A 16,230-nucleotide genomic window follows, 5' to 3' on the forward strand; every position below is an offset into this window, starting at 1 on the left:
CCAACTGTGAATTCGAAATCGTTAGCGCATGTGCACGGCCGTCCCCGACCCATCAGAGATACGTCTCCTCCAGAGACAGCTCGGACAGGATGCTCAGAGTCGAGCGCTTAACTTCCGGGTTCATGTCGGGGTCGGCGAGCGAGTGGCGCTCGCCGAGATCCGCCTCGGCCTTCCCGTTCTTCGAGTCCTGGTGGCCGTTGGCCAAGCGGTCACCCTTCTCGCTGCCGCTCCGTTTCTTTTTCTTCTTCTCCATCTTGAGCCTCTCCTTCTCCTCCAGGGCCCTGTTCTTCTCCTCCTCCTTCCTCAGCCTCTCCCGCTCCTTGTCGGCCTTCTTCTTCATCCTCGTGTCATCCTTGCCCGGCCTGATGCTCGCCATGCTGCCCGTGGGTGACAGCGGAGCGCGGGCGATCGTCGCGGTGGAAGAGGGCGAAGGCGGCGTGAAGTCAGAGGGAGCCGGCACCGGCGCGCCCTTGCTGTCGTCGTGCACGGCGCGCGTGCCGTACAGCCGGTGCACCGACGAAGCCGGATACAGGCTGCCCTTCTGCTCCTTCCACTTGCCGATCTGCTTCTGCCGCTCCGTCTCGATCTGGCTCTCTGTCACCTCCAACTCCAGCACCTGATGAGTTGGCATGAGAAGGGAGGGGGGGGTTGGGAGGGGATGGAGGAGAAGAAGCTGTTTAGCTCAGCACGGTGACCAAGAGAAAAATACCGCGCTCCCTTCCCACTCTCTTCTCTCCTAGCCGCCCCGAAAACATGAAAAATGTTTTCCGACGAACGTGGCAAAGACCGCTGGCAAGTTCGGTGGGCGGCCGGTGGAACCGGTCAACGCTCGACACGCTCGCGAGGCTCACATCTGGGAACGTTTAAAAAAAAATATTGGCCCCCCGATTTTGACGCGCGTTGCTCGAAGCCAAGTTCTGCGATTTGGGTCGCCCTCTCTCGGTTGCCAGTTTTAGGCGAACGCGCGTGGAGGAGCGAGGATGTTTATCCCAGACGATCCCCGCCCCCCACCTTCCCTCCCCCCACAAACCCCCATTCAAACCCACAACACTCAGAACAGTTACCACCACACAGCACACACTACAGATGTTTAGGCTCGTGAACAATTGACCCACTACCCGCCCCCCACACAGACTCCACCACACTCTCCCTCGAACCCGCCCGTTCAAGAAATTGTCACGATTTGGGGAGGGGTCACGATTTGATGATGATCTAAGCGTCGATTCTGTTCTGCCTCGTTTGTAGCGTCTCCCATCCGTACTGTCCCGTTCGTGTGCTGCCTGTACAATTTTGTTTGCATCATTACAACGTCTCACATGTACTCTGCCCCATTTGTACTCACCCCCCCCCCCCCCCTTGGTATGTGCTCCTCCAACTATGTGTAGTAAAAATGAAGATCCGTAGCACTTGTCTGCCGTTTACATATTGACATTGACAATCACCGTCAAAGTGGAGGTTGTTGCGGTGGTCGAGGTGGATCACTGCCGTTGATCAAAGCTTCTCGGTTCCGCGATAATCTGCGCGGCATTGCGCCTGCTGGTCCAATTTGTACGACTTTTTACTTAACCCCGTAACCCTTTGTTTTGATTCCCGTGTGTTCATTGTTTCCCCCCCCCCCTCCCCGTTTATGTTTCACGCGAAATCGCCCCGTGTAAGGCACCATGCACTTTCGAATCGTTATCACTCCACGTACTGTCTGAACTTTGAACCGCCGGTCGGACCCCGCCGCCGGCGTTCCCACCTCGTTCTTTACAACCATTCTCCAGCGTTCGGGGGGCACTCGCGTAAAGGCACGCGTCTGACCCATCACCCCAATCAACTCGTCAGATCTCGGAAGCCAAGCGGGGAGCATTGTGGAGTTGAAAGCAAGCTCCGATTAGCACGGTTGGCTACGTACGGCGCGAAAGAGGTTCAACGTACACACTACATGAGTTTCAGATTCCCCGACTTGTGTTCGAGGCTTTAAATTGGCTTACTCCATCATACATCCAGATGGTGATTCAGCCACACATTCCTGCACTGAGATAAGTCTCTGAGATCAACAGCCATCGTGCCCCCCCACCCCCCCTAAACTCCACGTGACCGCACTCCAGGCTCCGAACACGGAGTCCCCAACCGGGTTTATTTGTCAACACAGCGCCCAGGATCTGGGATTCCCTGTCCCACCTTGGAGGTCATAAACTCGCAGTCGATACAAACTTCTAAAAGTCTCGGATGAAGTCACCAACTACCTGTTGAAAACGTCCTTCCCTCTCTCTCTCTCGAGTTCCCGATCTAGTCCCTCAAGTCTTTTTCTCTCCCCCTGTTACTTTTCACTTATACTCCTCCTTTACATGCACGGCACTCGCTCTGAGATTCGCTGTTTAAGGGCGCCTTCTAAAGCTTAGTTATTAATCACGCGTTGGCTCTGGCCGTATGTTCGTCCGTCTGAAACGGAGGATGGGGGGGGGGGGATCGTGAAGATGATCCCATGCGGACTCAACTTTAGGCTAAAGCTGTGTTGCTGTTAGGGATGCACCCCAGAGAAATACAGCCAGATTGACCAAAGCGTTGATATTCATAACAATGAGACTTTATGGAGCGTCGTAACGTGGCCCTGCCAAACATGAAACGTCAGTCGTTAGTCAAAATCATCTATTTCTCATTGATGTGGGGTAATGGACAAAAATGGTAGCCCCCGCGCCTTGCCCGGGCAGATCCGCTATGCGAGACCCGTTGTCCCATCGCGGCCTACCGACGTACCGCTTCCTGTGAGCCTGGCACACGCGCACTTTACCGTCACAATTATCGCCAATGAATGACTCCCGAGGGGGGCAAAACGCATGCTTGAAAGCGTTACAAGATCCGTATGGATCCATGGCTTGCCACGGCGGTGAGATGTTAACTCCCTCGCCTGGTTTACAAGAGGTCGTGGGTTCAATCCCCCCGGCCTGACGCCTGCTGTGCATTTGGAGTTTGCGTGTCTCTCTCTCTCCCCGTGGTCACGTGGATTTTTCTCCGGGTCCTCCGGTTTTTCCCTCCACGTCTAGAATGAACGTCACGCGTTTCAGAGTATTTGGCTGCTGCTGCTGCTGCTGCTATAAATTTCCACGCGACAAGCCGCTTTGTTGGGCTATCATTTGCGATGGCCAGGTCGCTTCTGAAAAAAATTGCGAAACAGCTCAGTCGGCCTCACCTGGTAAGTAAAAAAAAAATGTGCAGTTTGGCAGGGGGATGGGGTGGTCACCTCGTGCATGAGCCTGTCCTCGTGCATGTACTCGGCGGGGATGTTGCGCAGCTTCTCCATCGTCTCGTAGAGGCCCTGGCAATCGCGCAGTTTGTCCGAGCTGCCGATGGTGTTGCGCACGAGGGAGATGGCCACACGGAACACCACCTTCACGCCTGGCGAGACGAGGGTGGACCGACGGTTTAATGAGTGAGTAGGCTTTCGCGACCGATATTATTCGTAATGTGTCGTTAACTCGCCACCTTCACGCCTGGCGAGACGAGGGTGGACCGACGGTTTAAAGCGTAAGTAGGCTTTCGCGACCGATTCTATCCATAATAAAGTTTTTTTTTGGGTTAGACCACGTAAATATAAATGTGTCGTTAATCCCACCACCACCCGATACAGCCGATTAGTGATGTTTGTCACGTAAAGAAAACGTGCCAATTATAGTTACGATTTCAGCACACCGGTGTGTTGGAGAGTAAACCCACGACATTAACAATTTGGAGTGCGACGTTTCGCCGGAGATTACAACCGGCTACATTTGTCGAATCTGCCACAATTGTGAGGATGTCTTCCTTGCTTCCGGTCTTAAATAGAATAAAGGTGACATCATCACTACGAGGGGACGATGGACGTCCGCCGACTTGGCGCCGGTAAAGCGAACATCACGGTTAAATAAAGGGCAGTGCCACCGTTATTATTTGAACCAAGTGGCTTGTGTTCACGAGAACATGAAAACTCCATTTCAGGCTGAGCTGAGCAACGGAAGATATGCATTTTTAATAGTTTGCTTGAAATGCAATATTATTCCTCGACGAAGGTTATTCTAATGACATCGGCACCAGCAACCGCAGCAGCAGCAGCATCAGCAGCAACGACACTAGGATCCGCAACAGCAGCTGCATCATCAGAACCAGCATCTTCGTCAGCAGCACCAAGGGTATTATCACCATTAGCACCATCAGCACTCTCAGCAACCCAGCAGCGCTACCACCGGCAAGTAGTGGCAGATCAAAGGGGGGGGGGGAGGGGGTGGTGGGATCTTCCCTCCCCCCCTACCTCTTAAAATCATTAAAATTGCTTCCCTCCCCCGAGGAAGTTTCTCGATCCGTCTCAGGCATCTGGGTCGGGGTACAAACGGAACACTTGGCAGGGGTTGGCACAGCTCCCCTCCCCGTGTCGGTTTACGGAACAATTAGGCCTGCTGCCAGTGGCCCTGTCGCCCGCTGGCCAAACCGCCCGGCCGCCCGCCCGCCCGCTCTCCCGGAGCGTGCTCACTCACTCGCTTGTTCGTTCGCTAGCTCGCGGGAGATGCAATCTCGCCGTAATTGCACGGAGCGTGCATTCCCCTCGAGTCCCCTGGAGTCGCACTCCACGCCGATTAAGTAAATAGCATTTTTTTAAGGTTTTGTGTTGACGCGAGAAAAATAATAATAAAGATGGAGTGGACGTGTTCGGTTTTTGCCGATGCGTGAACGCCGCTGCCTGCCAAGGGCTGCTGGGACTTGCGTCGTGGGGGGGGGGGGGGGGGGGGGGGCAGTGGTGGGGCGGGGGGGCCCGGTGGGGGAGAGGAGTGGAGGTTGCAGCAGCGACGGTGGCACGAGGTGGCGGCGTTCTTTTTCCTCGGCGACGCCGAGCCAATTTTTCGCAGCCATTTTCTGAACGATATTTTCGTTGCGGGCGAGCACTTGGTGGTGCTTCTGCTGAAAGCTGTTTTTTTTTTTCACGACCTTTTGAAATAACGTGGAATTCCAGGAGAAATTTCTCTCACCCTCTGCAATTAAACGGCCAGTTATGGTTAATAAAAAAAACAGTACCAGTGGCCTGCAATATTGACCAGAAATATCCATCGGTGTGGATCGCCAGAATCATTTCTGAGTGAATGCTGGTGAAATGTATTCAACGAGTCATCAATGCATTACATTCCTCCGATTAGCACAATTGGCTACGTACAGTGCGAAAGAAGTTCAACAATCAAGCAATTCAAGGATAAATTCTCTCTTCCAACTTTGTGCTGAAAGGACGGGCCACAAGTTCCTACAGTGATCAAGTAACCCCAGTATGGCAAATATGTATATACGAATTGGAAAACATAAATTATTTCTAAACTAATTACATTTAAAATCATCATCATCATCATTTAAAGCCCTTTGTCAAACCACTGCAGGATACAGGCCTCCCCATGCCATGTCAGTAATGGGATGTGGTTTGACCATACTTCACCACGCTGGTCAGTGCGAGTCGGTGAACGGGGGAGGGGCGGCGTGCCCAAGACCGATTCAGATATCGCTCGCCACTGATGTTAGCTGTGTGCCGGAAATCAAACTCACGTCGCCGGATTCGTATCACAGCGAGCTACCCGCTGCGCTCCCATCGCTGCAAACCCCGAGGCGTCGAGGCATCGATGACGATCGACGCATCATTGGGAAGCTCGTGGGAACGCCTTTCCCCTCGAGCCGAACGACTCAGAACCATAGCGACGATGGTGTGCCCGGCACCCACTGTTTACAACCACACTCTGGCCAGGTGGTGAGAGCAGGCCGCTCGCACAAAGTTCAAGTGCGGTTCGTTACACGGGGCAGTGGGAGAGAATAGAGCCCACATCCTTACGTCCAATAACTTCTCCCCGCACGTGACCTGACGAACTTTGAGATGGTATTATTTTCCATCCTCGGGCCTAGCATTTCCAGGAATCATTTTTCATTTCATTCGATGTTCATGCTACGGCTTTGGTGCCTTTCGTCTTGTATAATAAATCTATAAATATATTGGAAATAGCTCCGTCACAAAGCAAGCAAGTGCTGGCAGTGGAGGTGGCGATTGTGATGGTGGTGGCGGCGGCGGTGTACGTGGCAGCGGTGATTGTGGTAGCCGTGATGACGGTGGCTGTCGTGGCGTTGGTGGTGATGGTTACTCCAGTGGCAATATTGGTGATAATAATTGTGGTGGCGGTGGCGGTGACGATGGTGGTGGTGTCGACGGTAATTGTAGTGGTTGTGGTGGCAGCAATCGTAACAGTATTGTGATCGTAGCGATGGCGGTGGTGCTCACGACGGTAGCCGTAGTGGCGGTCGTAACAGTGAAGGCGGCGGCGGCGTTGTGTGGAGACCCTCACCCTCGCAGAAGAAGATGTCCCAGACTCGGAGCACGGAGGCCCAGGGCAGCGTGCGGGAGAAGACGCACATGAACCACTCGGTCATGTAGAGGATGGGGTCCACCTTGTGCTTCTTGAGGTGGCGGTAGGCCAGGGTGCACGTCTTCTTCAGCACCGCCGACAGAGTCTCCCCGTCCAGCTGCACTCCCTCCTGCCGACGCGACGACCCACACGGGCGGTCACGTTGTTGCAGGAGTCGCCAGGCGCTCATTCACACGCGCCGCCGCCGCCGCCACACCACTCCCCCCCACCGCTCCCACCTCCCCATCTACCCACCTCCACACCGCCCAAACGCCCCATCTCCCCACCGGCCGTCTGGAGCGCTCTTCCTTCCGATATTAGGAAGCCACTGGAGCTTATGCACTTTTAAATCATATAGATTGAAACTCATTTCTTTAGAACTGCTTTTTGTGTTTAGTACACGGTCCTTTCCCCACACCTCCATTTAGCAAAAGAAGTTCAACACACATACATCTCACCGCTCCCGAGCCACACCGACCCACCACCACCACCCCACTTACGCGCCGTTCTCGGCTTTGAGTTGCACTCAAAAAATATTTGGAGCCCGACTTGGTTGGTTGTATTTATTCCGATGTTATAATTATTATCACTACGCAAGTTTACCCAGGAAAGTCTTGCCAAGTCTCAAACCTCGTGGGACGTGCAGTTTTTTCAAGTTGCTGCTCTCTGTTTTTTTTCCTTTCCCCCGTGGAGTAATTTGCAGGTACATTTTTTTTCTTCTTCTTCCAGAAAATAGGACAAAGGGCCAATACCCATTGCGGTGTTTGTCTTTAGCTTATGGGAGGAAACTGGGTGGAAACCCAACGCAGAACAGAGGAGGAGAAACATACAAACTCCACACACAGAGAGGCGCCCATTACCGGGAATTCAACCCAGGCCGTTCTTGCTGTGTAGGCACACGCCGCGTTACACCAGCGCTCCACTCTGCCGCCATCATTTTCTATTTCATTATTTCACTCGATGAGATTTTGTTGTTGTTGTTGTTGTTGTTGGATTGAGCTACTCACCAGGCCGGGACTGTAGTACCCAGGAAGATATTTCTCGCAGATCTGAACAAAGCACCAGAATGCTTGCTGCGGGAAAACACAAAAAAACATCGCCATTCGTATTATCGTCGTCGGCATCATCATCATCACAGAGCCCTCTCTCCCATCGTGCTATTATTATGATTATTATATTAAAATACCACTTGGCAAAGACTGTCACCGTCGTGTCTGCCGCAAAATGATGGTTCGGGTGTTTGTTGTCGTTGTTTGAGTGTTTGTTGTTGTTTGGGTGTTTGTCATTGTTGAGGTGGTTGCTGCTGTTGTTGTTGTTGGGGTGGTCGCCGTTTGTTTGGTTGTTGGTCCGGGTGCGTGTGCTGACCTCGGCGGGCATGTGCATGAGCAGCACAGCAGCAACGGGAGCCTGGGCCTGACAGTAGCCCTCCTCGGGGCAGTACACGGTGTAGGCCTTGAGCACGCGAAACAGGTCCTGCTGCCTGCACTCGTCATCATCATCATCATTGTCGTCATCATCATGGCATCACCATTACTGCATTGGATTCATCATCATCATCATAGTCGCCCACATTTTCATCATCGTTATAATAACGACAATTACTTATTTAACGAGGAAAGCCCCACCGAGTCCGGATACGCTTGATTTTTTAAAATCAGGGTCCTGCAACATTGGGATGTTTGACGAACAACCATGATGGGAGAAAACCAGCAAATCCGAAAGAAACCCATGCAGAACAGGGGGAAAGAACACAAACACAAAACTCTGCGCAGAAAAAAAAAGGGGGCCGAGTCGGGAATGGAACCCAGGTTCCTCTTGCTGGAAAGGCGCGAGTGTTACCACAGCACCACCCATCCCCCCCCCCCCCCCAATTATAATCATTGTAGTCATACAACCGCAAATTTGGTTTTATGAAGCATATAAAAGCTATGCTAGATAAAAAGGCAAGGGCCTCTTTCAACACAATCGTTTTTTAATATCAGGGGCGCTACAGTGGCGAGATGCTACCTACCTCGCCTGGTATACAGGAAGGTCGTGGGTTTGATCCCGACCCTGACGCCTGCTGTATATTTTGAGTTTGCATATTCTCCCCGTGGTTGCGTGGAATTTTCTCTGAGTCCTACGGTGTATCCCTCCACATTTAGAATCAACGTCACGCGTTTAGAGTATTTATTTGCTATAAATTTCCAGCATGATGATAAGCCACTTTCGTTGAGCTATACAGCTCAGTGGGCCTTACCTGGTAAAATCATTTAAAAAATAGTTTACCAGCTCATGGGCCCTCTCTTGAGCATTATCTTGAGATGCGTTTGTATTCAGATACGACACACAGCGGGAATGTCGTTTTCATGTTGCTGTCAGACGACATCTGTTTCACCAGAGAAACCCCTGGGAGACTGGGTTTTCGACTTTTGAGCCTCGTTAGCTGGGGCGGGACGACTGTTCAATTAAAAACAAAATGCCATCGAGCCATCGTCACCACATCACCATGGCCATTGTCACGCGAGGTGGCCGTGGCTCTAACCGTCACCATCATCACCACCACCACCGTCATCTTTGCCCTTCGTCGTCGCAGGAACGTCAGAGAGCCGCACGTAATAATCATCGCCGGCATCGGTCATCGCGACCCAGTGATAGGAGCTGGATATAAGCACACCACTTGGGAGCCAGGGACAGCTGTGCTTATATATGCGAATGAGCGTGCTCGTTTCAGAAGTTGACCTTTTGCCTTCTCCACCCACCAGTGTAATGCAAGCATGTGTTGCTTTTATCAGCACTGTCTCAAGTTAATTTTTGTTGAACCTGCTGAGAACTCGAGAGCAAAAAATATAGTCCTCAAGTGCAAGAGTGTGACTTCGTTGAGCCATCACTTATAAAGAGGTCGCTTCTGAAACGGAACTACGTAGCGCAGTGGGCCTTACCTGGTAATATAATAGAGCTGAACACATTAGCGACGTAACTGGTGTTGGCTAAACATCCTAACGGAGCAGGGGCCCCCTCCTCCTGAAAAATATCCGGGACTCAACGTCACCTCCCCCCATGGGGTAAACAAGGAAGATCACGAACGGCGCCGCCGTAGACCCACAGACGACCGACCGACCATCGCGTCACTCCATCGCACTGGCTGAGCCCACGTCTCGGCAGCGAGCTCGTAATAAACAAATAAATAAACGCGATCGGGCAAACGCCGGCGGCTCACTCGTGAGCGGGGGCGGTGGGGGGGTTCAGTGACCGCGGTGTAAATAGCCGCGTGTGCCGCAGCTCGCTGAAACGGCCGCTTGGTCTGTAATTTTTTTTTTTATCGCCGCCACCTCCGCGCACCGCGGTCGGACTCTTTCACGAGCCGCGCTGTCACAGTCACTCAGGGGGCGGAACTTTCGCGTGTTTTTTTTTACGAGCGGGATTCCACCGCGGGGACCCCATACTCGCGTGGGGCCCTGTGTTTTATTTTTAAGAGGTGACGTTCGCAAAGGTCGTTACTTTGCAGACGAGTTCGTGGGGCCAAGTGCTGTTCGTGCAAGAGGGGCCGCTGTGTGGCGACGAGCAATGCGCCCCAGCCGCTTTCTCTCCCGAGTGCTTGCTCGTGTTTACGCGCTGTGGACGGTAGCTCATGTGAGGCCGAGTCGAACTGGGGATAGGCGCAGAACCGGTTCAGATAACACCATGCCCAACGAGGTTAGCCGTGGCTGGGAATCAAACCCAGGTCGGTGGGTAATTACTGCACCACCGTACGCATACAAAGACAAAGATTTCTCAGGTAGCCTACACAGGCTACTAGGGCGAGTGCTGTTAATGACCAGCACCGCACCTGCCGCACACACACACACACACTGTGCTCACGGGCCCCCTTCGATCCGTGCTGTGGAATCATTGACCACCGGAGTTAATCATCGACGGCGGTGAATGTCCAGCACCAGCAGCGCAAGCGGTAGATCTGGATCGCTCGCGCCACTTCATCTCGTCGACGGAGGAGGACCCCTTTCGCGCGCGGGGGTTCATTGCAGTTCAACTGCGGTGCGACTGGCGCAACACCCCTAGCGCCTCACTGCCGCCAGCGCGTAGACATTTTTATTTACCCACCACGCTGCCCCGTGCCACCCGCTCGCTATTGACATCGGCTGCGAGCAGGTGACATTGGTGGCGAGAAACCGGGGTAAAGCGAAGGCGTCGATGACACCCGCTCACCACGGAGCACTCGTAGGGCATAACGATCGCAACGCAAAGGGCTCGGCATTGCCCCACCTGCGCGCGCCGTCGATCCCCCTTTTTATTTTTGCTCGCGTGCGTTGCCGCTCGTTGGCGCTGCTTTTCACGCTTGCGTCAGACTCACCCGTGACCGCCCCTGGCGGCGAACATCTCGTGGAAGGGGAACTGGCGGTGCAGGTCCTTCTCAATCGTGTCCACCCACTTGGGGTCAGCTTCCTGCTGGTCCAGCTCCTGCGTGGACAGCGGGGGGGGGGGGGGGAAGGTGTTGGGTAGAGGGTAGCGCACGCGTTGGAGAGAGGCGAATGGTTGTTGTGCGTGGGTGTGGCGGGTGGTAGCGTAGCGTTCGATGCATTGCCCTACGAACCTAGCGACCCGCGTTTGATTCCTGGCCGCGGCCAACATCGGCGGTGAATATATGAACTGGTAGTGGGCCTCCCGTACGTCGATCCCAGCCTTCAATTTAGTACTTGGTGCGGTGTATAAACATCGGCACTGGGAAGACAAAGGCGGCCGGGCACGGTGCTGGCGACGTCACCACCTTGTGCACGCGCAGTGCCGCCCTTAACAGGTGCTCGCTAACGGCGCATTCTCCAAGAGTGCGCGAGATCTCGGTCAATGTGCGCGCGTGCGCGCGTGCTCGTGTGTGTGCAACGTACATCAAACTTTCCCTTGTTGAGCGCCAGGCGCGCGCGCCCACCGGAGAGGTACTGCCAGGCCCTCGCACGCAGCGACGGAGGGATCCCCTTGCGACAGCGGAGTTTCACCTGCACGCGAGACAAACGCGTGAGACGCACAGACGGCGACGGGGCGCGCGGTCAAACGCACGTCGTGCACAACGCTCGTCGTGATTCATCGGGGAGGGGTAAGCACCTCCGATTAACAAGGTTGCCAAAGGAGTTCAACATGCAAACATATGCACGCAACACGCGTGTTTGCACTGCAACGCGTTTTCTTGATAAGGCGATTCTGTTTGGGAACACTTTTCACACAACGCGGTACGCGCGTCGACGACGAACTATTTTCTCGAGCTGCTCGGCTGAGCAGTACAGCGGTACAGTACATGGAATGCTCCAGTACGCGACGGAGTTTCCCCCATCTCAGTTCTTTGTCCCGTGCAAATGCGCTTCAGTAAAACAGCGATTCCTCGCTTAACGCGGTGTTTGTCTCCACGAGACACTTTTCACGGACGCATCGACTACTGCCGCGTTCAACGACGGGGGGGTTGCTGCAGAACGTGCCAGGAGAATATTCCGGGCATTCAATCGGAATTCTTGCAGAGCAGTGAACCCCCACCCCCCCCCCCCCCCCCCCCCACGTGCCTTCGAGAGGCGGCCTGCGGAAGGAAGATTTCGCACAACGGCTTCAACGGGCGTGGGGATCTGTGTGCAGCGTGGAGGAGGGCAAGGCGTATCGAGACGAGCATTGGAGTGGCACCCCAGGAGGTCTCTCCACAAGGGCGAATACCTGAGGCCCGATGCCGGGACACTGTAAGGGGAGACGTCGAGGTCGCACGCCGACTTTAGTCTGCGCTAGCTACAGTGAGGGAAAAAAGTATTTGATCCCCTGCTGATTTTGTACGTTTTCCCACTGACAAAGAAATGATGAGTCTATAATTTTAATGGAAGGTTTATTTGAACAGTGAGAGACAGAATTACAACAACAAAATCCAGAAAAACGCATATCAAAAATGTTATAAATTTATTTGCATTTTTATGAGGGAAATAAGTATTTGACCCCCTCTCAATCAGAAAGATTTCTGGCTCCCAGGTGTCTTTTATACAGGTAACGAGCTAAGATTAGGAGCACACTCTTAAAGGGAGTGCTCCTAATCTCAGCTTGTTACCTGTATAAAAGACACCTGCTCACAGAAGCAATCAATCAATCAGATTCCAAACTCTCCACCATGGCCAAGACTAAAGAGCTCTCCAAGGATGTCAGGGACAAGATTGTAGACATACACAAGGCTGGAATGGGCTACAAGACCATCGCCAAGCAGCTTTGTGAGAAGGTGACAACAGTTGGTGCGATTATTCGCAAATGGAAGAAACACAAACGAACTGTCAATCTCCCTCAGCCTGGGGCTCCATGCAAGATCTCACCTCGTGGAGTTGCAATGATCATGAGAACGGTGAGGAATCAGCCCAGAACTACACGGGAGGATCTTGTCAATGATCTAAAGGCAGCTGGGACCATAGTCACCAAGAAAACAGTTGGTAACACACTACACCGTGAAGGACTGAAATCCTGCAGCACCCGCAAGGTCCCCCTGCTCAAGAAAGCACATATACATGCCCGTCTGAAGTTTGCCAATGAACATCTGAATGATTCAGAGGACAACTGGGTGAAAGTGTTGTGGTCAGATGAGACCAAAATGGAGCTCTTTGGCATCAACTCAACTCGCCGTGTTTGTAGAAGGAGGAATGCTGCCTATGACCCCAAGAACACCATCCCCACCGTCAAACATGGAGGTGGAAACATTATGCTTTGGGGGTGATTTTCTTTTAAGGGGACAGGACAACTTGACCACATCAAAGGGACGATGGACGGGGGCCATGTACCGTCAAATCTTGGGTGAGAACCTCCTTCCCTCAGCCAGAGCATTTAAAATGGGTCGTGGATGGGTATTCCAGTATGACAATGACCCAAAACACACGGCCAAGGCGACAAAGGAGTGGCTCAAAAAGAAGCACATTAAGGTCCTGGAGTGGCCTAGCCAGTCTCCAGACCTTAATACCATAGAAAATCTGTGGAGGGAGCTGAAGGTTCCAGTTTCCAAACGTCAGCCTCGAAACCTTAATGACTTGGAGAAGATCTGCAAAGAGGAGTGGGACAAAATCCCTTCTGAGATGTGTGCAAACCTGGTGGCCAACTACAAGAAACGTCTGACATCTGTGATTGCCAACAAGGGTTTTGCCACCAATTACTAAGTCATGTTTTGCAGAGGGGTCAAATACTTTTTTCCCTCAATAAAATGCAAATCAATTTATAACATTTTTGACATGCGTTTTTCTGGATTGTTTTGTTGTTATTCTGTCTCTCGCTGTTCAAATAAACCTACCATTAAAATTATAGACTGATAATTTATTTGTCAGTGGGCAAACGTACAAAATCAGCAGGGGATAAAATACTTTTTTCCCTCACTGTAGGTGCGGTTGACATCGGCGGCATTTTTCCACGACGACCTCTTGACCTTGGCGGGCGGAGATGGATGAGGAGGAGATCACGGGGGGGGGGGGGGGGGGTGGGCCTGCCTCCTGGCTGCAGCAAACTGACAGCGGTTGTTGAGAGCGAGGAATGGGAAAGTGTGCTCGGGAGGGAGGGATGTAGGGTCGCGTGCCAGTTGACGTCGCAGCCTCGTCGCCGCCGCTGCTGCTGCGGCTGCTGCTCCACGCCGTTTGGGGCGCGTGCCGCCCTCCCGCGCCCGCCCGCCCACCAGCCGACATCGAATTTCACGAGGATATCTCGTGGCGCGGAAATGTCGGACGGAACCGGCTCGCGCAGACAGGGTTCGGGTCGATGGTGAAGGCGCAAGTTCGATCATCGGGCTCTCGTTCTCTCGTCTCTCCGATCTGTCGGCATTTCTGCCGGGAACGGAGCACAGTGAGAATTCCCCGGGACTTCGCCAGGCGATCGTGGGGGGCAGCGGGGTGGGGGGGGGACCGGGCTGGCCGGGCAGCTGGGAGAGCCCTGTTGACGGGATTAACGGAGGCAGGTGTTTCCCATAAGCTTCGCGCCCGGTTCGCGTTACCGTTAAGCTGCAACATGTGCTGGGAACAACGCGAGGATGCGAGTCGGGGCTCTTCTCCTCCTTCTGAGCGCGTGTGGCCAGGATCTTTTTCTGCTGCTAACAAGCGGCCTCTGTCTGCCCGGCACGCCGTCCTACCCACCCCCTTCCCCCTTAGGCCCCGATACGCGAGCACAATATTGGGACAACCATCAGCGGAAATGGTTGGCGTGCCGCGTAATTTTGTTGCCTCGACGGAACTCCTCGGTTCAAGTGTCCAGAGTCGCTCCGCGCAGATGCATCGCTCGTGTGTGCACAACCGTCCCAAAATTGCCCCGTTGTGCAATCATAACCTTGAGGCACGTGCCTCACAGCTTCGTAAACCGAGACACGAGGCTGACCTCTGTCACCTTCCACCACGTGTTTAATGGTCGAGCAGAGGTGTGGTTTTGATTTTATTTAAATTAATAAGTTCCTTCCAGCAGTGCTGCGAGCCGTCCTGAAAAAGGATTTATTGTTTTGCGCATTCCTGAAACGCTCGCTCGGCGCTCGCTCGCAGACTGTGAGCACGTTGCCATCAATTCCATCGGAGCACCAGGCCCCCCTTTCTTCAGGACCAGAGGTTTTTGCCGGATCAGTGGTTCGGTATCCAGGCACATCCGAGCCGAGGCAACGTGGAGCCCACACGGCACAGGTGGTTTTCCCCCCACCGGCCATTAGTCCAGCCGAGCCACGAAGAAGTCGCGACACGGAACCAAACAGGGCCGGGGCTGAGGTTGATCATTCTCGTCCTTGCGTGCGACGTCAGTTGACACGCGTCTCAACTCGTTCGTTGCGTGCGTATGTCAAGTGGTGAAAAAACCCAACGCCGGCGACTCCCGAGCCTCGCCGGGGCCGGCTCGTGCGCGGCCTCAGCGTCGCGTGAGAGGCGCCCCGTTCCCCCGTGGCCTAAAGCGCCCCGGTATCGGACCGTGACGTACGTAAACATTTTTTTTATAATCCAGTCGCCCGTACAGTGGCAGGGGGGGGGGGCCGCGCGGTTCTTTTGCCGTTGGGTTATCCCGTCCGGCAGGTCTGGTGGCACCTTCGTGATGTCACGGCGGCGCTCAGAAAAAGAAAAAAAGAGGAAAAGAATATAAACCCACAAGTCAGACGCCCGGCTACGCCTGCACGCGAAACGTCCCGAGTGCGACGAAGACGTTTCTCTCGTAAACGTGAAGCGCGAGGGGCGACTTTACTGGACGTGTCGTACGAAGCACGCGACGCCAGGGCGGCAGAGAGCAGGGGGTGTCAGCATGCTGCACCTCTGTGCTTTGTTTGTGCCTTTGTTGTACTCATTCTTTCCTACCTATGGCAATTTGCAGCTGATATTGTTCATCTGGGTTTTTTTTCACCTACCCCCATACCCCCCCCCCCCCCCCCCGATTAAATTTGCCCGATCAAGGTCACGTCACGTCACAGGATGAAGACGTTTCCATGCGCAGCTCTCGCAGCTTGCCGCACCCACCACCACCAACACCTTTGTGTCGGAAGAAATAGCCCTCCTGAAGACGACGTCACAGAACAACTCGCGACACTCGCATCAACAGCGGCGACTTCATCCACACTCTTGCGGCAACACCTGACAGCGCCCTGTAAAGAATGTAACTGTCATGTGCACGCGAAATGTTTTTCATTCTTAGGGCTGGCAATTAATCACTGCATGTAACTGAGACTGAAGCCTCCCTAATGCACACGTTGTTGGCCAGGGCTTGAAGACCGGCAAAACCAACTCTCCGCCTACACGTGAGAACCCGTTTTTTTTTCATCACGGACGGTTAAAACCAAAATGTTTTAAATCCGGGATCTCCGCGGGCGTTGGCTCGGTGTCTCTGGGCACGGTCATGGCAACCTCGGCCACACCTCCTTTTTGTC

General features: G+C 53.6%; 1 protein-coding gene across 1 annotated transcript in view; it reads right to left on the bottom strand.

Moving 5' to 3' along the window:
• Nucleotides 1-16,230, bottom strand: part of TBC1D10A (TBC1 domain family member 10A) — a 42,664-nt gene continuing 26,434 nt past the window's right edge. The window contains exons 3-9 of the mRNA XM_061561150.1: nucleotides 11,249-11,356; nucleotides 10,717-10,823; nucleotides 7,752-7,866; nucleotides 7,394-7,459; nucleotides 6,327-6,516; nucleotides 3,227-3,381; nucleotides 1-616 (exon numbers count right to left, since the gene is read on the bottom strand). Of these exons, the coding sequence (XP_061417134.1) occupies nucleotides 53-616; nucleotides 3,227-3,381; nucleotides 6,327-6,516; nucleotides 7,394-7,459; nucleotides 7,752-7,866; nucleotides 10,717-10,823; nucleotides 11,249-11,356 (1,305 nt within the window). The 3' untranslated portion in view covers nucleotides 1-52. The remainder of the gene's footprint in view (nucleotides 617-3,226; nucleotides 3,382-6,326; nucleotides 6,517-7,393; nucleotides 7,460-7,751; nucleotides 7,867-10,716; nucleotides 10,824-11,248; nucleotides 11,357-16,230) is intronic.

This window comes from Lethenteron reissneri, chromosome 27 (assembly GCF_015708825.2).
Source record: "Lethenteron reissneri isolate LAM-NWPU_2019-01 chromosome 27, ASM1570882v1, whole genome shotgun sequence".
Taxonomy (NCBI): Eukaryota; Metazoa; Chordata; class Hyperoartia; order Petromyzontiformes; family Petromyzontidae; genus Lethenteron; species Lethenteron reissneri.